We start from the raw sequence: 22782 nt of genomic DNA on the forward strand, positions 1-22782 counted from the left end.
CAGCGAGTGCAGTAGACTAAATTGAGGGAAGTCAAGTGAAGTGCTGCTTCACTTGAAAGGAGTGTTTGGGCCCTTGGACGGTGAGGAGGGGTGAAGTAAAGGGGCAGGTGTTGCACCTTCTGCGGTTCCATGGGAAGGTGCCGTGGGAGGGGGTTGAGGTGGAGGGGTTGATGGAGGAGTGGACCAGGGTGTCCCGGAGGGAATGATCCCTACGGAATGCCGCCGGGGGGGTGAAGGGAGATGTGTTTGGTGGTGGCATCATGCTGGAGTTGGTGGAAATGGCGGAGGATGATCCTTTGAATACGGAGGCTGGTGGGGTGATAAGTGAGGACAAGGGGGACCCTCTCATGGTTCTGGGAGGGAGAGGAAGGTGTGAGGGCGGATACGCGGGAAATGGGCCGGACACGGTTGAGGGCCCTGTCAACCACCGTGGGTGGAAAACCTTGGTTAAGGAAGAAGAACTGTTTTGGAAAGTGGCATCATCGGAACAGATGCGACGGAGGCGAAGGAACTGAGAGAATGGGATGGAGTCCTTAAAGGAAGCGGGGTGTGAGGAGCTGTAGTCGAGGTAGCTGTGGGAGTCGGTAGGCTTGTAATGGATATTGGTGGACAGTCTATCACCAGAAATTGAGACAGAGAGGTCAAGGAAGGGAAGTGTCAGTGTTGGACCATGTGAAAATGATGGAGAAGTGGAAATTGGAAGCAAAATTAATAAATTTTTCCAGGTCCAGACGAGAGCATGAAGCAGCACTGAAGCAGTCATCGATGTACCGGAGAAAGAGTTGTGGGAGGGGGCCGGAGTAGGACTGGAACAAGAATGTTCCACATGCCCCATTGTTATTATTATATTATTGTTATAATTATTGCCCATTGTTGGGGTCTACCCACACATGCTTAAATGAAGATTTGGCATTTTGAAAGATCCATGAATATTGAAGCATAAAATGAGACAGCACGTGAGACTATTTGACCCATTGCACCTGTGCCAACTCTTTGAAAGAGTTATCTAGTTAGTTTTACTCCCTTGCTCTTTCCCTATTGCCCTGAAAATTGTTCCCTTCAGTGTCCTGCAGTGCTAATACAATTGGGTCTGGTGAGGTACTGAAGAACACTTGACATTTGTGAAAGTATAATTCAACAAAGAATCAACATCTTGGAGGCGTGGGCTGAAGATTGGCAAGAATAATATAATAAAAGCAAGCGACACAGCATGGCACTGCAGTAACACTCCTGAGGCAATAGGTCATGGGTTTCAAACCTCACTTTAGGACTGGTGCGGACAACTTTAGCTGATGCTCCAGTGTAGCACTGAGGGAGAGCTGCATTGTCAGAGTTGCTGTCTTTTGGGTTAGATGTTAAACTAAGGCCCCAGCTTGTCCTCTCAGGTGGACATAAAAGATCCCAGGGCACCTTATTAAAGAGAAAGACAGTTCTCCTGATGTCCTGGTCAATAGTCATGCCTCAATCAACATCACCAAGGTATAGAATAACTGATCATTGATCACACAAACTGTGTGTAGTGTCACAGCCAGTTTTCAGGTGTTTCCTCAAAGTTGCCTGTGATCAATATATTTGTATGGAAGTGTGTATATTTTACCCTTTAAGTGAGTGAGTCAATTTAAAATAAGCCAGCAGCAAAGCCTTTTGTACTCGGAAGGAAAGGTTTGTTTGTTTTACATTCTTGCTCTGGAGGTTACTAAGGTACAGACAGACAGACAGATACACGCATGTGCGCGCACAGGACTGGTATTTTGAAGTTGATATGGTTTTTCTCATTCTTTCATGGGTAGTGGGTGCCATTGGCTCGGCCAGTATTTTCATTGCCCATCCCTTACTGCCCTGAAGAAGTGAAGGCTTGGAACTGCAGGGTTGTCTCAGCAGCTGCGTTGGCTTCCACAGTTGACTTTTCCAGAGGATGCTTTCACAGGCGAGCTTTGTAGATGGAACAGGATAAGGGGAGAGAGTGGTCCCTCATTTCATTTTTACGATGCTGCAAGGGTGGCCCTTGGTAACCTGGTTATTTACAGGCATCTGATAGCCAGCGCGGTGCAGGGTGACTAACTGTACCGTATTTTAGGGACTGCCCCTCATTTTGACTGTTCGTCCTGAATCCCTTAAGCGACGCCTTTTGTCCCATATTTCCAGTGCAGCCTGCGGGAGGCTGGGCCCGGGAGTCTCAGCTGAGTGATTCGATGGAACTGCAAGTCTATGAATCACCCAGCAAAACTAATAAAGTTCTGTGGCACATTATACTTCTGTGTTAGCTCTAATATAAAATTCTTTAAATCTGATTTTCTACTCCTTTTAACCACACCACCCATCCCCCCTCCTCTCAAATTGGTCACCAGCATCCTGTCTCCTTTTCCCAATCCCTCGGTTATCGTGTTTTATTTATTTTAGTTCATAAGAGTTTGTCACCCAGGTTTGTTGGGCTCCTCTCTCTCCCTGACGAAAGCGGTGTCCCTCTGCTGCTCTGAAGATGTCTCAAGATGTCTCTGATTCTCAGCAGGTTGCCCTGTCTTTTCTATATGCTTGGCAGGCAGGCAAAGATGGCCGCTGTAGCAAAGTGTCGAATCATGTACCAAATAAGGCAAGTGGTAGTCATCTAATTTACAGTTCGGAATTCCAAATGTCTTTCAAGTCTGAGTTCATTATTCTGCTGTTGTTTGAATGGTCCTGGATAAAGGCAGGTGTGAATTCCCACAGGACAATCCTCTAAAATAAAAACAGAATTACCTGGAAAAACTCAGCAGGTCTGGCAGCATCGGTGGAGAAGAAATCAGTTGACGTTTCGAGTCCTCACGACCCTTCGGCAGAACTGAGTATAGTTAGGAGAGAGGTGAAATATAAAATGGTCTAAGGTGGGGGCGGGGGGGAGAGAGAAGTTGAGGGTGGGGTGATTGTGGGGATAAGCCTCTAAAATGCCCATTTGTAATCCCTTTGGAGCCTTCTAGAAGCTTGACAAACATTGTCGTTGAAAATGAGCAGGTGACACCTGGAATCCATTTTTAAAGGTCCAACAGCGTCCAATTAAAAAGAAAGTACAGTTCTAAATAATTTGTAATGTCCTCATGTCTGCTTGGCATGACAGTAGGATCTAACTGTGCACACACTGGTTACCAAGTTTGACTACAGAATGTACTCCAAACATAGTTCATCGGCTATAAAGCACTTTGGGACACTTTGTAAAGGTTGTTAGGTGTTTTACGGAGAGGTCTGGAGGCTTGTATGGTTGAACACTTTAACTTTAACTATATATATCCCAGGTACTGCAATGCATGAGTTCTGCCTCCATTCTGGCTCCTTCCAGACTCTACTCCATAGACAGTCTACTATCATGTGACCCCCTACATCATTATGTGGGTGGTGCTGTTCTCCAATCCCACATTAACCCTTACTCTGCCAAACACCCCTATCCTACAAAAGGTGCTATAAAAATGCTCTTGTTCTTTATTTTGAATCAAGAACACCATATAAATTGGTCTATACATAAAACAGGAGGTTCTTCAACAAGCTGCCAAATCCATTTGCTGTCCTCTTGCAAATAAAGACCAGGGAGCCAAACCTGCAAAATCTGTTTGCTTCGAGAAATGGTGTGAAAATGTAGAAAAAGCAAATTGTCATGCTTTAGATATTTACATACGCACTGAGAGATTAAATTGCAATGCAGTGATCTGGAAAATGCAGTTAACACCCAGTGTATTCAATTACCAGGTGCAAGAAAAATAGAACAGTAACAAATAAGCAGGAATGTCATAGTATTGTGACATTTTTATATTACAATATCTAATTATGATCGAGAAGAGATGGGGCAGTTAGGATTGATGCGCTTCTATAACACAGAGAAACCCTTTTCTCTTGGGCTTTCTCTCTTCCCTCTTTGCCCTTTCCAATTTTAGTAGCAGTCATTCCTCAAGAGCGAGAAGGTTGTGGGTTCAAACTTCAATCCACAGTCTAGGCTGATGCTTCAGTGTAGTGCTAAAGGAATGCTGCACTGTCGGAGGGACAGCCTTTCGGGAATTGCCTAACCAAGGTCCTGACTGTTCTGGAAGTTCAGCTAAATGTTAACGATCTCATGACACATGAGATTCAGGAGATGGTGGTGTAGATGGTAATGTCGTTGGCCTAGTAATCCAGAGACCCAGGCTAATGCTCTGTGACAAGGGTTCAAATCCCACCACAGCAGCTGGTGGAATTTGAACCCATGTAATGATGACCTTGAAACTATCATTGATTGTTGTAAAAACCCATCTGCTTCACTAATGTCCTTTAGGGGAAGGAAATATGCCATCCTTTCCTTACCTGGTCTTGCCAACATGTGACTCCAGACCCACAGCAATGTGGTTGACTCTTAACTGCCCTCTGAAATGATCCAGCAAGGGCAATTAGGGATGGGCAACAAATGCTGGCCTTGCCAACGATGCCCACATCCCGTGAAAGAATAATAAAAAAAGAACATATGAAATAGGAGCAAGCCCTTCAAGCCTGCTCCACCATTCAATGAGATCATGGCTGATATTCTACTTCAACACCATTTTCCTGCACTATGCCCGTATCCCTCGATGTTCATAAAGCAGGCTTGAGGGGCCAAATGGCCTACTGCTGCTCCTAATTTGGATGTTCCTATGTATTGATCTCTGTCTTGAACTTAATCAATGACTGAGCCTCCACAGCCCTCTGGGACAGAGAATGCCAAAGATTCACCACCCTCTGAGTGAAGAAATTCCTCCTCACCGCAGTCCTAAATGGCTCACCTCTTATCCTGAGACTGTGTCCCTTGGTTGCAGACCCTGCAGCTACCCTTTGAGCCCTGTAAGAATTTTGTACATTTGAATGAGATCATCTCTCATTCTCCTAAACTCCAGAGAATAAAGGCCCTGTCTATTTAACCTTTCCTCATGGGAAAATCCCAGGAATTAATTTAGTGAACCTTTGTTGTACTCCCTTTATGGCAAGTATATTCTTCTTTAGATAAGGAGACCAAAACTGCACACAATACTCCAGGCATGGTCTCACCAAGGCTCTGTACAACTGCAGTCAGACATCTTTACTCCTGTACTCAAATCCTACTGTAATAAAGGCCGACGTACCATTTGCCTTCCCGATTGATTGTTGTACCTGCATGTTAGCATTCAGTAATTATTCAAACAGGAGCAGAGAGTTCTCCCGGCGAGTATTCTGAGTAATTTGAGACACGATGCGGTAAGTTTAGCGTGCTTGGTAAAATACCAATTAGATGGGCCTTAATCCTTTTCTTCTAGCAATTCCTGCAGACAAAGAGAGTGCTCAAAGCACTTGGAAAGGATTTCATGGTAAGATAATGGAGGCAGAAGCTGGGAGTCATTTCAGAGACTACTGTAAGCTGTGTTGGGCAGATGAGGAGCCAAGATGGCAAGAATGAGCTTCCACATCAGGATTAACCGAGCGATTGTGACGGATTAACCCAGTTTTACATTCCAGTAAAAGCTGAGGGTAAAACCCATTATTCCTTTTACATGCATTGTGATTACTTGTAATTTATCTGACACCAAATCAAAATACTGAATCTTGTGAACAATCTACCGTTACAAAATATCACAGAGATCGCAGCTAATGCAATTTGACGAGTTATACTGTTAAAGAAGCAATTTATGAAATTTGCATTCTGAACCTAACGACTTTGTGTTTCATTTAGATGCCAAATGTCATGACCCTCAAACAGCCTCGAGCACAAAAAGCAGAAGTATTTTATTCTCCTTTTTATTGGTGGATTGAGCCCCCAGCTCTTGTTGGATTTGCTATGTTCGTGCATCTTTGGTAGTTCCTCATGGGTGATATGTTTTGAGGGACATTCCTTTTCATTGATACATTCCCTACCATGTCCATCGTGCTTTGTTGCTCTTTTAATGAATTATGAATTTCTTACGTATACCCACGACCAGATCTGAATACGACAGACAAATCCATGAGCAACAATGCAAAAGCGTCAGAAACAAATCTGCTCCTGAAGCAATGGGGTGAATTCTCATCATTACAATAAAATGGAAGTCGGATGAATCCTGCATTCTGTTCTGCCAGAATACCACCCAGGTGGCGATGAGGAAAAGTTACCCCAATCTTTTATATACATCAATAAAAGTTTAAACGAGTTTTTGCTTTCTTAATAGCTATGGTCTAGCTGTATTCATCTAATTATTGGTAGAGCACACAAGCATTTTTGGAAACAAGGAAAGTATATTAAGCTGACAAGTACATTTCTGGTTGACTGATCTCAATTTCACCTATTAACCTGCTGCTCCCTTTGCTAATGCACAATACACAGTGCCACATGCTCCTCACATACTCCATTCAGTTGGCGTTATGAGTTTGACATTTGGCATTCGGTTACTTGCTCTCCCACCACTAATCTTGCACTAATCCACTTGCTGAACGACATCTGCCTCCTACGGCACTTTTAATTGTTAAATCTTAAAAGACGTGGGTTATTGTCCACCCCGATGTCGCTTACCTTGTGAGTACAGAAGTATCTGCATCTCCAGGAGCACGCAGGTGAAGAGCTGAACCAGATTTTCCAAACCCAGCAGTTCAAAGGCTTCCCGCAGCGGGAAATCAAACAGGGGTAGCTCACTGAGCCCGGGTCGCTGGCAAATAACCGGCCCGTAGACCCCAGAGAATTTCAACGAGCGGCCAGGTGGGGGCAGGGGCACCTCGTAGAGGACGTTGTGTATGTAGCTCTCCAGGGGAAGAGGCGGGGGCTGCTGAGAGCTCACTGCCTTGTGCAGCTGCAGCAGAAATTTCCGGCAGGCCTGCATGAACGGCAACGGGGTGATCAGGCAGATGCACTTTGACACGTACAGGGTGTCCCGGCCGATGTCGTACGAGTTGTAGCGCTGCAGCTTAGCCAGCGAGGTGCTGTCTGCCTCGTCGATGCTGCTCGCCAGCGAGTCCATGCTACAAGAGGACGAGGCGTAAATGCTGCTGTACTGCTCCACGTTGTGCATCTGATAGAGGGTCTGCATGGCACTGCAGATCTGCTTGCAGGTGACCTCTTCGTAGAAGGTGAGCACAAAGCCGTAGGTACGTGAGCCGTCTTCGCGGGTGATGAGGAAGGAATGGAACTGCGGGTCTCGGCTTTCAGCCTGCGTTCTGAAGGAAAGCCCTTTCGGCATGCAGAGCTGGGGGGAGGCGGGGGGTGTAAAACAAAATCAAACACTTTAAATAAGGAGGCAATCTAAAGAATACACCAGTCTTAGCAAATTACACAGACTATATACAACAGCCGAAAATAACCCAACAGCTTTTTCCACCCCTAGTAAGCGATCAAAATCAGCTACTTCACCCTGATGAAACGTGGCCCAGGAATGGATCTATTAAACATGCCGTCTTCACTGGTGGGAGAAGGAACGGGACTTTTAGCAGATGGTTGTACACAACAGTCGGAGTGGCTCCTTTTACTCTCGTCGCTGTTACATTGTACTTGAGATGAAGATTCAAAGTCAAGCCTGTCGGTTCTAGAGTCACACACTGGCCAGATGTCAACCATGATTTGTTTGGTAGAACTCTCAACTTTTCAGTTAGAAGCTGGTGAGTTCAAGTTCCACCCCAGAGACTTGAGCACATAATCCAGATTGACACTGCAGTGCAGCACTGGGAGAGTGCGACACTGTCAAAGGTACTGTCTTTTGGATAAGCGCTTAAACTCAGGCCTCATCGGTCCTCTGAGGTTGATGTAACAGATCCAATAGCACTATTTAGAAGAGCAGAGATGTTCTCTAGGTGTCCTGACCAATATTTATCCCTCACCGAGAACCTAAAATGATCACCTGAGAATAATCACATTGCTGTGTGCGTGACTAGGCAAACTGGTTGTTATGGTTCTCTACATTATAATACTTAAGTACGTCTGGCTGTAAAGTGCTTTGGGACAGCCTGAAGTCATCAATGGTGCTCTAGAAGTGCAACATGGTTCTTTCTTCTCTCTTTGATTTATTAAAAACAAATCAATTTTCTGCCCTCAGTTTCCAAAAGTACAGAATCCTTTGTCGGGGACAGTTCCACTCACACTGTCAGCCCAGTCTCACCAAAGTAGTAGTAGCTTCAGACAATCCATGTTGGCAGCATATTAACTGTGGGAGCAGGAACCCTGGCTGCTTTTCCCTCTCGTGAGCTCAGAACTGCTGTGACATCCTAATCACAGACCCATCCAGGATCATCGCAGACTGTGAATCAAACCTCAGGCCTTCTACTCTTCACGGCTTAATGTCTCTCCACTCAATTAGCAGAATCTGTCTCAACATTTTCGGTATCATGTTAGCGCGAAGGATTATAATGACCGACAACAAGCCACAGTCCCATTTTGATGGTATCATACGTAATACTAAAGGTGACACGAATTTTGTACTAAAGTTGTTTGTTAAACGTGACAGGCACCAGTTAAAATTGAACCTGCAATATTTTAAATGATCAAAGCACACAAAAGAGTCATGTTGATGACAATAAATCAATCTTGACCTGATTCGAAATGTGAAAAGATGAGATTAAAAGGGGAAGTTCAAGGTGGCAAGAGTAGGTTTCATTTGTGGCCAGGACTTGGCTGAGTACAATCGACAACAATGACTCCTCACTGATCGACACAACGAAAATCAGCATTTTCTCAGGGGCAGTGAGCTTGATGGCGCCAGGGAAACTTTGATGACCCTCATGACATAACTAACAATTATACCAGAGAACAGATTTTACTAAAGAGGGACAACTGAACCTTCTCCAGCCACCAAAATACTTCACAGGGCAGAAAACTGTGTATTGTGTCATCTCTGTCTTAGTGGTTGCCGTCTCACTTCTGAGCCAGAGGTCGTGGGTTCGTGTCCCAGAATGCTTCACTCACTCAGGGATAACGTCTCTTAGACGCGATGTTAAACTGCCTTCTCAAGTGGACATAAAACATTCTGTGGTACTATTCAAAGAAGAAAAGGGGAGTTCCCCCAGGCATCCTGGCCAAAATTTATCCCTCAATCTAAAAACCTGGTCATTAATCTCATTGCTGTTTGCGGGATCTTGCTGTGCACAAATTGGGTGAGGTATTTCCTTACAATACATCAGTAAATTACACTTTAAAAAGTACTTCATTGGTTACAAGACCAGGGTAAGAATGAATGACCCTTTTGGTGGAGATCTACAAATTCAACATTAATGCATTTAATGTTATGTTTTCGACACCCAGGGGTTCATTGTACCCCTGTTGAGGAGTGAGGGGTGAAGGGAGTACATTTATCATCCCCATTTTGCTCCTTTCATTGCTTTCTAAAATGGCCACCCTGGATTCTAACGGAGGAATCTGGTAAACGACCTTGGGCATCTGTATGAGCTTTCTCCAGTGTTGTGACTGGGTCAGGCACCAGGGGGCGGCAAAGTGCGACCCAAGCAGGATCCTCGGTTGGCTTTTTGCTTCCTGTTGTCAACAAACTTCTTTGCGTGTGTCAGCCTGGCGTTTAAATGACTCATCTGAGATCAGTAACTGAGCTACTGACAGCAGGCAACTGGGAACGTTGGCCATGTCAGCTGGAATTAAAATCCTGCAGTCCCTTTACTTGGCACAGTGCACTAAAGTGATGTGTATTCTTGCCCAAAGCTTGGCCCCTATTTGAGTAGAAAAAGATTGTGGCTATAGATACTGCAAATTAACTACACCGTCATAAAACTTCTAACCTCCTTAACGAAGTATCTGTCTTCTCAATTAAAACAGAAGAGAAATAAATAGTCATTCGGCACAACAATGTCATCCTTAGGACTGGTCTTACCTGAGGAAGGAGGAGAGGAATTTTCGACCATTTTCTCCCCTCAACGGGGCTGATTTTTTTCAGCTCCCACAAGAGATTAAAATGCTGCTGGGGTGAGAGGTTATGGGGGTGCTGGGTGGTGGTGCTGGTAGGGATGCGGTGGTAGGATGTGTCTAATCGCGGCGCTCCAGCTACGGTGGGAGTGGGGCAGGAAAGAGGGACAAGCTGGTCCTTTTCTGCCCATCATTTTTTGTATGTCCTAATTACAAACTTGTCCTTTTACTTTCTAGCTAACCAGGGTAACCAAAGGGAAGTGGTGCTGTAATGGTAATGTCACTGGATGAGTAATTCAGAGGCCCAGAGTAATGCTCTGGGAACATGGGGTCAAATCTCACCACAGCAGCTGGTGGAATTTGAGAATGTAAGAGATGGCGACCATGACAACTGTAGTACCATCGATTAGGGATGGGCAACACATGCTGGCCTTGCCAGCGATGCCCACATCCCATGAAAGAATAAAAAAAAGGAACATATGAAATAGGAGCAAGAGTAGGCCATTCAGCCCTTCAAGCCTTGACAATAATGGGGACTTTCGCTGGTTGAGAGTCATTACTGTCATGTTTTGAAATCATTACTGAGGTCATCGCAATGGCTGAGATTCAGTAAACACATATTTTATATATAGATAAAAACAAAAAACTACTGCGGATGCTGGAAATCCAAAACAAAAACAGAATTACCTGGAAAAACTCAGCAGGTCTGGCAGCATCGGCGGAGAAGAAAAAAGTCGACGCTTCGAGTCCACATGACCCTTCAGCAGAACTCTGTTTTGTTGAAGGGTCATGTGGACTCGAAACGTCGACTCTTTTCTTCTCCGCCGATGCTGCCAGACCTGCTGAGTTTTTCCAGGTAATTCTGTTTATGTTTTATATATAGATTGCCTGGTCTTCTGGGTATTAATGGCTGGATTGTTGGCAGACCCACAGCAGAAGCCAGGGATGTTCTTGGGCCCTCGCGTGCCCTACAGGAGGATTGAATATGCAGGCTGCTGTCACTCACCTGCTGCTGACAGCTTAGACAGAATGCAGTGATTCATATTTCTTTTGGACTCTATTCGACTGGCAGTTTCTAACCCACGGAGGCTGAGCTATTATATCAGCTAAAATTTCACCTCCAAACGTAAATAGATTGTGGGAGTTTAAATGTATTACTCTCACAGGCAAGACAAGTCGGGGACATACATTACAAAACAGTTTGGCGTAGACAGTTTATTAAAGAGAGATTCATGCTTTAATGACAGAGTCTAACAAACTGATGATTTGGACTAAACAGGTCACCCTTCCTCTCATGTTCTCACCAGTTTTTCTCCCTTCCCCTCCTTGTAGGTTGGGGGCAGGGTGCAGTTCCACAGGCACCAGTCACCCAGTAATGTGTAAGCTGTGTGAGACCATTGGCAGCTCACTTCACCATGGGGGATCCATCACAACCAGGCCTGATTTATTTGCCACCCAATATGCCCACACACGCACACACATGCCCACCAAGGTCAACGGATAGTGATCGACAGCAGGGACCTCAATCTCTTTCCCCGCCCTGTCTCCCTAGCAATTCTGAGCTGGGCTACTACGTACTCCAAGAAGATCTTTCACTGAAAGGTAGATAGGTCAGACTATCCTTGTCAATGGGCTTCAATGACCTCAGGACCAGGTCTTTTAGCCAGAGCCAAGAGGCAGAGTTTTCTATTGCTGACTGGAGGACTTGTTGATCAGATTGGTAAAAATTCTTCTCCATAACCTGACTGAAATGAGATCGTCAAAGGAGACTTACTGGAACCAAAGCTCTTGTGTTAAACTTCACCCATCAGCTCATGGGACTAAGTTACCAGTTATAAAGGCAAGTACTGCTGATTTAATCATTCTCTTTTATATGTGAACAGGCCCAGAAATAAAAAGGAATTGCACTCAATTGTATTCTTCATGACCTCAAGGTGCCCCAAAGCACTTTACAACCAATACAGGACTTTTCAAGTGGAGTCACTGTTATAATGTAGGAAACACAGCAACCAATTTACACACAGCAGGATCCCACAAAGTGCAGGGATAATGAGCAGGTCATCTTGTTTTAGATGGCGATGGAGTTCAGACAGGGGCCTCGGTCATCCCAAAGACAGCCCTTCTGAAATGTAGCGCTCCATCAATATTCCACTCTGATGCCAGCCTGGATTGAGTGCTCAAGTCTCTGGAGAGAGTCTCAAAGCTACAGTCGTCTGGTTCAGAGGCAGGAATGCTTCCAACTGAGTCACATCGGACCAGGAGAATGCTGGTCCCCTCGGAGTGAGAGTGAAGTGTCCGAATGGAAGTGACGTGAAGTGACAGCTGGAGTTTGAAGAGGCCAAGGAAATTATGTCAATTCATCGGTTTAAAACTTTGGAGGCCGCAGGTGGAATAATCAGGTGTAAAAAATACTCATATCAATGCAGAGAGATTATTGAGAGAATCTTGGAATTAAAAACTGCCAACATTCCAAACCTGAGAGTTGTCACTGAGCTTTATCCAGCAAACTGACACTAATCTTCTGTAAATTGCATTGTTCTTGCACTGAACCTGTCCTGTAATGCATTTTTCTGCTGCAGCTGTTAACCCTAAATTGTCAAACCAGAAGAACTGGGCAATTCACCCAGTTGCAATTTGTGGGATCTTAGTTGTCGCCTTGCCAGCGCCATTGCCAGTCACTGCTCTTCCAAGTAGTTCACAGTACGGGAATGGCTTGGAGCAGTAATTGCACAAGCATGTCCCACACTATCATGCGATGTAGAAACCTCCTGCACTGGTAGTGCCATGGGATCTTCAACAATCGCCTGATGCAGTGAAATGGGTTGACAGGGCAAAGCAATGGGATAAAGTGCAACAAAAATATCAAGTCTTCCAGCATCGTTCAGTCCTACAACTCCTGTGATAAAGTATGCTGGTTTCAACACTTCAAAACGGAGCTAACATAGAAGGACAAGGGCATCGCTGGCTTCAAGTTCCCCTCCAAGTCACACATCATCCTGACTTTAAACTATATCACCGCTCCTTCAATGGCGCAGGGTCAAAGTCCTGGAACTGCTTCCCCAACAGCACTGTGGGAGTACCTACACCCCACGACTGCAGCATTTCAAGGCTGCAGTGCACCACCACCTTCTCAAAGGCAATTAGGGATGAGCCAGGTTTGCCAGCAGCACCCACATCCCCAAAATGAATTTAAAATATATACAGAGGGATAGAGGCTGTAAAAAGGGAGGTAAGCAGTTTGGGCTTGTCTTGCACACCCATCTGGTCCACCTTTCCACTGGCTAAGCGGAAAGATCCACCTGTAATTTTATACAACGTCAAGAGGCTCAAGCTTACCTGTAGAGGTCAGGGACTATTCCTAATCAACCTCGGGCCTCCTGTGCATGCACCGGCCGGGAAATGACTGCACACGTGCATTCTTTAGCCCGAGGGCCTGCCCTGAGCACCTGTGCAGAGAGGAGAGAGGGAACTGCACAAAAAGGCAGGCCAGATGGCCTGATATGGAGCGCCATTATCTTGTAGGTGTCCCAGGGAGGACATGGGAGGGGGAGAGGGATAGGTCCCAAACCAGGGAGGGAGACAGGGAGAGGTCTCAAAATACAGTCCCAGGCAAGGGATAAAAGCCAGAGGACAGAAATAGGTTCCTTAAGTGAAGTTAAAGAAAGGAGCAGCGTAATAGGCTCCAAATTCAAGCAAGAGCTACAGGAAGCGGACTTTAAGTGAAGTGGGCATGAGGAGAGCCCCGAAGATCTGAGTAGGCAGCCGAAGACTGGTGACTCTATGCTGTGGGCCACTGAAGCAATGGTGTCCTGCCTGGCACAGCCGAAGATCTGAAATTGTGCTTGGAAGGTGAAGCTCACGCATACTCGGAGATCCAGGGGAAAGGAATCTCAGACGGCGAGATTTAAACCCTGTGAGGTAGGTCTTTGTTGAAGTCATCCGAGTGGGATCGACTTTTGGGGAGAATTCCAAAACAAGATCTTCAAATGTGGAGATTGGAAACCCTCGTTAGAAAGACAAAGTTTCAGTGAGATTGGTTGGCTCACAATGTGACAAATGTCTGGGTGGATTGTTGAGAAATCCATGGAATCTGTTTTGGTCGCATCTGTCATCTATTGTGTAGTGTGGCATGTCCGGCTACAGCTCGCCTGTTAATTCACATATACCGCATACTTTTTGAATGTTAGAGTATAAGATAGATATTGTAAATTGTTTTATCTTTCTGAACTTGTATCGTAAAGTTTATTTTTGTTTGCTCCAAACCCATGGAACCATGTGGGCTTTACTCACTTAGTAAGTGTCTTGACTTACAAACTTTATCTACTTTAAACAAAACGTTATTGGTCCCTAACTGGATCTCCCTCCACGAGCTGGGATCTGATCCAGGAACATAACAACAACAACAAAGCAGTTATAATATAAGCAGCGCTTCCAAGCATAGTACCTGCACTAACATTTATCTGTCGAGTTTTGGTGGGGGGATGTAATTCTGCAATAACTGTCTGAGATCTAATTAGTGTAAAAGGTAAGCAGCGCTACATACAACTGACAAGAATACAACACAGTTTGTAGCACTATTAGAAAGGTCACACACAAATACTGTCCGATGCACCTCTTGTGTGATGGTTCAAATTTATCAGCACCGCCAGCAACACGTTGGTAAAAGAAATCAGTTGCATTCAGCCTCAGAGTCAGAAAGCTGTAGGTTCAAGCTAGGTCAAACTATTTGACGCTCCAGTGCAACAGTAGTGCACTGTTGAAGGTGCTGTAAAGATTAAACTCTGGCCTTACCTCTTCCACTGGCTCAGCTGTGTTGTACTCGAAGAGCATTCCTGGCATACATTCCTTCCAGCTTTCCCCACCCACTTAAAGTGACAGCATGGAAACCAGATTTGCTGGTTATGTTGTCCCGTTGTTAAAAAAGAGGGAAGCACTGGTTTGGAATTTTTTGTAAAGTTTCCAGTCAGTTTCCCCTTTCTATTTTCAATAGAGAAATTAATTCTGTCTGGACTCTTGGGTGGCACAAGGGAGTGAACAGAGACACAGGCAATGGCTGGGGAGCACAGCGTTGACATCTCATTGGTCACCAGTGAGAAGTGAGAAATGAATTGCCAGATTTTCTGTTTTTGGCTGAAGGAGGAATGTTGGCCAGGATGCAAACAGATTCCCTTGTTCTCCTTTGCGTAGTTCCATGGCACCTTCACCATCCACCGAGCCAGTAGACAGGGCTTTGGTTTAATGCCTCATCCAGAGGAAGGCATGTCCAAAAGTGCAGCATTGCCACACTGCTGCTGCATTAGGAGCGTGTGGCTACATTCTGCAGCTTGAAGCGTCAATCCTCTGACACAGAGATTGGAACACTGCCAACTAAGCCAAGCCAGGAGACAAATTAGAACAGACCAATGAGATGGCTTGAAACAACTGGTTGGGTGTGCACAACCTAACTATACATCGATTTCCACCCCACTGGTGCTGCACTCTATTCACTGAACTTCAGGAAGAAGGTTCAAGAGAACGATATTCTCATTCAGCGCCCAACACCCACCCTCCACCAATTGGGGTGCCAATCAAGCGGGCTGCTTTGTCCTGGATGGTGTCAAGCTTCTCGAGTGCTATTGGAGCTGCACTGATCCAGGCAAGTGGAGAGTATTCCATCACACTCCTGACTTGTGCCTTGTAGATGGCAGCAATGAAGTACTTTTCAAGTGTAGTCAGAAAACTCAGCAGCCAATTTCTGCACACCAAGCTCCCAAAACAGTAATGTGATAAGAACCAGATTATGTGAGAAATAAATATTGACCAGGACACTGGGAACAGCTCTCATTCTCCTCACCAAATTGTGCCGTTGGATATTTTGCATTAACCTGCAGGGGCAGATGGTCAAGGACATAAAGCATTAGCAGGGAGCACTTTGGTAATATATATGTTCTCATTCCAAATTATTCCCAATCTGTTGTGGGGAAGGCCGAAACAGAACATTGCTGATTTAAAATAGCAGAAGTTGGAGTCATTCTTACCATATCAAAGGCCATTAATGAGTCCAATTTCTTTGTGCATTTAATTGGAAGTTTAAGTTGATGGGTATTTCCGAGTGTGTTGCCTTCATGTGGCGGTTATACTCGGAGACAATAGAATCTGTCTTGGTGCTGGACTGAGCCTACTACAACAACTTTTAAATATGTATATACATACATATATATATCTATCTATAAATAAAAGTGCCTTTAATACAACATGTCCCAAAGCATTTCACAGGAGCATTATAATCCACCATACGACACTGAACCGCTAAGGAGTTATTCGGTCGGATGACCAAAAGTTTGGTCAGAGGTGGGTTTTAAGGAGTGTCTGAAAGGACGAATGTAAGCTAGAGAGGCGGAGAAGTGCAGGGAAGGAATTCCAGAGCTTGGAGTAGGGTTGCCAACCCTTAAGGACTGGCCTGGAGTCTCCAGGGATCGATGACCAATCTCCAGGACAACTGCTGAGTGCAGCCTGGAGAAAAATCATCCGCACATTAAAAAATACTGTTTTTTTGTCATTTTCTTTGGATATTTGGCTTTACCATATATAAAATTGTTGAAAATGGGGTAAAAATGCTGTTTGGCTGACGATTAAGCATCATCCAATTGGGTAATGAGTCTTTTTGCTTCCCAATTGGTGTAGGAAGGCAATACATCATAAGGATGGATGTGTTGGCCGATAAACGGCTGGAGTGTGTGGGCAAGTCATGTGATGAAACCTCCAGGAATACATTTAATCACAGCTGGCAACCCTACGGCCTAGGCAACTGAAAGCGCAGCCATCAATGGTGGAACAGCTAAGATCAGGGATGCTCAAGAGGCCTGAGTTAGAGGAGTGCAGATATCTTGGAGGGTTGTAGGGCTGGAGGAGATTACAGAGATAGAGAAGGGCGAGACCACAGAGGGATTTGAAAACAAAGATGTGAATTTTGAACTCAAAACATTGCTTGACCTGGGCCAGTATAGGTCAGCAAGCACAGGGGGGATAGGGGAACGGGATTTCCTGCGAGTTAAGGCATGGGCTGCAGATTTTACATCTTCAGTATCCTTCAAACAAATGGTCTGACAAATGCACATTGAAGAGAAAGGACTCGTGTGATTGAACTGTGGAATATATAACTGTCAATTAACTACTTAACACAACTACAGCATTGGAGGAAAATCCACTTAAAAAGTGTGGTTAGCTCACTCAACTCTCCCTAAATAACCCAATTACCTCATCATTCTTTCAGTTCCTCAAGAGCCATGAGCAGAAGAAAGCCTTAACAGTTTTTCCTTATTCTCCATTTGAGCTAAACATTGCCTTCCTTTGTAGCAGCTTGGCTCAGTTAGGATCTCATTGAATGGCGGGGCAGACTCGATGGGCCGAATGCCTACTTCTGCTCCTACGTCTTATGTTCTATGGTTAGTGTCCCCACTTTGGGACTTGAACTCATAATCTAGACCTGAGCTCCCATGCAGTACTGAAGGAGTCCTACATTGGTTGTGGTCCATCCTTCAAACGAGATGGCAAGTTGAGGCCTCTAAAAAGATCTCACCGCACTAATGCACAAAAGAGAGCAAAGAGCTCTCCTGATGTCCTCAGTGACAACCCTACTTCAAACAACACCACCAAAAACAGTTGATGTCCATTCATTCCATCTTTTATGTAGGATCTTGCCATGCACAAAACGGCTGCCAGATTTCCCCTCATAACAACAGAAAGCAGTTCATTAAATGCAAAAGGCCTTGATACATCACAAGGACATGATAATATGTTAGAGAAATGCAAGTTCTTCCCTTGTGTGAAAAAAACTGAACTTAAACCAAAAAAAGCTCAGAATTATTTGTACCACGGAGCATAATTACAGAGACGTTTATGATGCTCAACTACATGCATTGCACCAATTTCAGTGTGAAACAGAGATAGCTCATAAAGCACCAGGATATTCTGTGGTCAGAGTGTAGTTCAATCATCTGCTTAGTAAAGGGCTGCTGCTTCAAGCACAACAGAAAGAATCAAAGGTACGCAAAAAAGGGCTGTTGTCCAATATACATCCGAGACCCTTGCTCAGGTCCATCCTGAGGCTGAAGGGGTTACATTTCCCTCTGTCTTCTGCTTGTAAACCCAAAAGCTTAGTCAAAGCAGTGACTATGACTCTTTAGGAGGCTCTTAAATGGGGGAGAGGGGGGCGGGGGGGGGGGAAGAGAGAGAGAGAGAGAGACAGTGTGAGAGAGAGAGTGAGAAAGGGTGGGGGAGAGAGTGGCGGAGGGGGGGAAGAGGGGGAGAGAGTGGTGGAGGGGGGGAAGAGAGAGAAAGGCGGGGGGAGAGAGGGAGAAATATAAGTTTTGAAAGTGAATACCAGAGGGAAGAAAACATTGTTCTGTGTGGCCTGTGCACAGGTTATAGGGAACAGTGCTAGAGAGTGGGGCTATCAGTCACAACCCAGTTCTTCATAGACATTGGCCTAGTACAAATTTGAGCCAGTTGGACACTAGATTAGCAATCCCACACAGGATCGCCCAGGAAATGGGAAATGCCACATAAGCGAAGGTCTGGGGGGAGCGGTGATAGGGGGGCTTCTCTTTTGAAATTGAGGCAGAAGCACGCCATTGGGCCAAAGTAAAGGGACATCTATAGTCTTGTTAATCCAGAGCTGAAAACTTGAAATGGAGATGTTTGGATTTTCAGTGGGAGATGAACGCCAATAACTTCCATTCGGACAGTGGCCTATAAAATGTCAAATGTACCAAGGTGCTTCACAGGTGGGCATGAGGTAAATGGATGCCAAGAAAAGAGAGATGAAAACTGGTCACCAAGAGCTTGGTCAAAGAGACAAGTTTCAAGGAGTATATGAAAGGAGAAAAGAGATGAAGGGAATTCACAAATATGGGGCCCAGGCAGCTGAAGGTTGTGCTGCTAATGGTCAGATGAAGGGGAGGTAAAGACTGACACTGAGTTGCTTTTTCACACAGTGTCACAATCCCATAATGCTACATTAAGCATTATGAAAATGTGCGTTTGTCAGACCAAGGCCCAGGTTTTTGCCATGACGGAGAGCTGCTCTCCGAACATGACATTTCCCATTTTCGCAGAGGCGGGGCACAATTTGCACATGCACTTTTTACAGAGGCAGTTGGCCATTCAAATCATCAGCTGCCTCCACTCAAGTGGGATTTTGGTAATCTTAAGAGTGTGAAACCCAAAAATCGTGCAGATCCCACCTGGTAAGAGCAGGTCTGAACTTTGTGGATTCGTTTAGATAGCCAAGGTACCCTTTCGGAGAGGCAAGGCACTCCTATGGATCTGGCCCCAGGACACCCTTGGGAGAGGTCAGGTGCTCTTTGGAAGATGTCAGGTACCCTATGGAATTGTTAAAAGTAAGCATGATGTGCATAAACTCATTACTGTCAAGCTCATTGGAAGTTTCAAAAGGACATTTCGGAAGTGCCAAGAGGACTTGTCAAAAGAAGATGTCAAGTTGTCCAGGCATTTAAAAGTCCTGCCCTTTAAATCTTTGAAAAATATGTCTGGAATGTTTTTAAAAAATCATTGCTTGTTATCTTACTCTCTGTTGACATAAACTTGAGGGCATCCATTACCGGATTACTGCTGCATGACTGATTTCACAACCATCCATTATCACAGTAGGGTGCCTGCCATTTCATAGTTTGAATGATAGCTACAAGTGGTTATATATTCCTTGAAGCAGAACTATGAATTCTAATGCTTGTTGTTATAAGGGATTGCACACTTGAATGAAACGTTTGTTGTTAGAAGGCTTTATGTAGTGGAAGGAATGTAAATGTAGCAAACAGGCTTTTATGAGCGGGAGTGTTTTTACAATATAGTGAAGTCTGCAATAGGCACTTAGGACTTTATTTTATGGAATTTTATTTTACCTAATCTCTGCATGGGTCCTGAGGTCTGCCCATGGTGGCTACTAGGTGAGTTGGCATGATAAGTACCAGGGAAAAGGGTTGTGGGTGGGAAACGTGGGTTGGCATGATTTGGCACTAAGTTGGCATAGGGGCTATAAAGTGCCATTGGGGGTGCTACAGGGGCATAGATTGGCATTGGGGCTATGCAGATGCCATGAGGGTGGATACAGAGAATATGGTGGCATGGGTTGGCATGGATGGGGCATGGGGAGCATGTGGGAGGGGTGACGTGGTGTGAGGCACAGGGGCTGGAGGGCTGTTTTATGTTTTATTAAATTTTTGGACACTGAAGGAGCCCTGATGCAGGCCTTGTGCCCAGCTTACCTCCACAACCAGCATCCTCCTCAATTCTCTGGGGTTTGCAGAGCTGGGAATTCTCGCTCCCAACCTGGGAGCAAAACTCTGGGCAAGATTCTGCTGCCTGTGACTAATTTGTACGGATATCAGGAAAAGTTGGGGTGTGGCTCTAAGTTGGACAGCTCTTTCAAAGAGTTGGCACGGGCATGATTTTTAAAAATTCATTTATGGGATGTGGGCTTCGCAGGCTGGGTCAGCATTTATTGCCCATCTCTATTTGCCCTTGAGAAGGTGGTGGTGAGCTGCCTTCTTACACCACATGAACTGCAGAGGTTCAAGTACACCCACAGTGCTGTTAGGGAGGGAGTTCTAGGATTTTGATTCAGTGACAGTGAAGGAACGGCGATATATTTCCAAGTCAGGATGGTGAGTGGCTTGGAGGGGAACTTCCAGGTGATGGTGGTCCCATCTATCTGCTGCCCTTGCCATTCAAGGTGTGGTAAAGATCATGGGTTTGGAAGGTGTTGTCCAAGGAGCCTTGGTGAGTTGCTGCAATGCATGTTGTAGATGGTACACACTGATATGCATCAGTGGTGGAGGGACTGAATGATTATTGTGATGGATGTGGTGCCAATCAAGCGGGGCTGCTTTGTCCTGGATGGTGTTGAGCTTTTTGAGTGTTGTGGGAGCTGCATTCATCCATGCAAGTGGGGAGTATTCCATCACGCTCCTGACTTGTGCCTTGTAGATGGTGGACAGGCTTTGGGGAGTCAGGAGGTGAGTTACTCGTTGTAAGATTCCTAGTCTCTGACCTGCTCTTGTGGCCACAGTATTTATATGGCTATTCAAATTCAGCTTCTGGTCAATGATAACCCCCAGGATGTTAACAGTGGGGGAATTCAGGGATTCATTGAATGTCAAGGGGAGATGGTTGGATTCCCTCCTGTTAGAGATGGTCATTGCCTGCCACTTGTGTGGCGCAAATGTTACTTGCCACTTGTCAGCCCAAGCCTGGATATTGTCCAGGTCTTGCTGCATTTGGACATGGACTGCTTCAGTATCTGAGGAGTCACAAATGGTGCTGAACATTGTGCAATCATCAGCGAACATTCCCACTTCTGACCTTATGATGGAAGGAAGGTCATTGATGAAGCAGCTGAAGATAGTTGAGGAACTCCTGCAGTGATGTCCTGGAACTGAGGTGGTTGACCTCCAACAGCCACAACTATCTTCCTTTGTGCTGGGTATGACTCTAACCAGTGCAGAGTTTCCCCCCAACTCCCATTGACACCAGTTTCATTCGGGCTTCTTGATGCCACACTTGGTCAAATGCTGCCTTGATGTCAAGGGCAGTCACTCTCACCTCATGGGGGAGCTGATGAGCCAAATGGCCTCCTTCTGTGCTATACAATTCTATGATTCTGTAATACTTACTGCAGTGGCACTCCTCGATGCAGTTAGTTTTAGATTCGTAGCTCTAATGGAGACTGAATCATGGAAATCATAGAAATGTTACAGCACAGTACAAGCTATACAGCCCATCGTGTCTGTACTGGTGATAGGTTACATATAAAAAACTTTCAGACTTTTAGGAGAACTAGATTTATTGATCAATAGCACAAGTTAATATTTCATTATTACAGTTGTTTCAGCACAAAGAAGGAGACTTCCCTTCAGCACGATTTTCTCCAGAAGTCCCATGAGGTTGAGTATAGCGGTTATTTTGTATTTTGGCCGTAAATTGGTTCAACCAAGTGCCATCCATCATTGACGACACTTGCATAATTTTACATCCTCTGAAGGCACTTGCTGTGTAATTTTGACCAACTGCGATGCACAGTGTGCGAGACTGGCAGTCCCACGGAAACATTGTTCCCTTGGCAACAGTTGTTGCCTGAAGGAGATTACTGCTTCTCACTTTACTGCCAAGATTTGTATTGTTCTCAATGCGTCGAATTGCAAATTTAAGCTGGGGCTCAACTCGTATTTCCTGTGTGGTCTTAGGCATTCATTTAATTTCTACCGCGGATACATCCCTTTCTAACGCAGCGAGGCTCATGACAGGCAGCATCGAGAGTGAAATTGGAGATTCGGGAAGGCCAGAGTCTTTAACGCAAAGACAGATGTTTCAGAGTGTATTACAGGGAGGAGTCACAGCTGAGAGATTTGCAATGACATGGATACATCACGGTAGAGGCTTCTGAAGCAAATTCTTCATTACAATTGCATTACTTACAAGAAGAATAATTATACTAGTATCCCTCAGCATGAGACTTCGATAAGGGTCCACCTGTTAGATGGCACTGGAACCTTATTTCATTGACATTCAGAGCTGTTGTCCCCATACCCAGATTCCCAGCGATATTGATTTCCCATGTTTGGGCTCTACTTATGAGCCAACAACAATAGCTTGCATTTATATAGTGACTTTAATGTACTAAAACATCCCAAAGCACTTTATGGGAGCATTACCAAAGAAAATCTGACATTGAGTATACAGATGTTATGAGGATAGGTGATCAAGATTCAGTGCTAAGCAGCATCTTAAATGAGGAAAGGGGACCAGATGTTTCGGGAATGAATTCCTCAGCTTAGGGCTTGGGAAGCTGAAGACATGGCCACCAACGATAGAAGGAAAAAAACCTAGCGACGCACAAGTGGCCAGAATTGGAGGAGCACAGAAAGTTTGTAGGATTGCAAGGTTGGAGGAGATTACAGAGATAGGGAGGGGCGAGG

The 22782-nt window shown here is 45.1% G+C and overlaps 1 protein-coding gene across 4 annotated transcripts in view; it reads right to left on the reverse strand.

The window, feature by feature from the left end:
* LOC144696777 (DENN domain-containing protein 5B-like) overlaps window positions 1-22782 on the reverse strand; it is a 294878-nt gene that overhangs the window by 129959 nt on the left and 142137 nt on the right. For all 4 annotated transcript variants that reach the window (XM_078568498.1, XM_078568496.1, XM_078568499.1 and 1 more), the window contains one exon: window positions 6488-7154. In XM_078568498.1, coding sequence (XP_078424624.1) covers window positions 6488-7154 — 667 coding nt within the window. The remainder of the gene's footprint in view (window positions 1-6487; window positions 7155-22782) is intronic.

This window comes from Cetorhinus maximus, chromosome 22, assembly GCF_964194155.1.
Source record: "Cetorhinus maximus chromosome 22, sCetMax3.hap1.1, whole genome shotgun sequence".
Classification (NCBI taxonomy): Eukaryota; Metazoa; Chordata; class Chondrichthyes; order Lamniformes; family Cetorhinidae; genus Cetorhinus; species Cetorhinus maximus.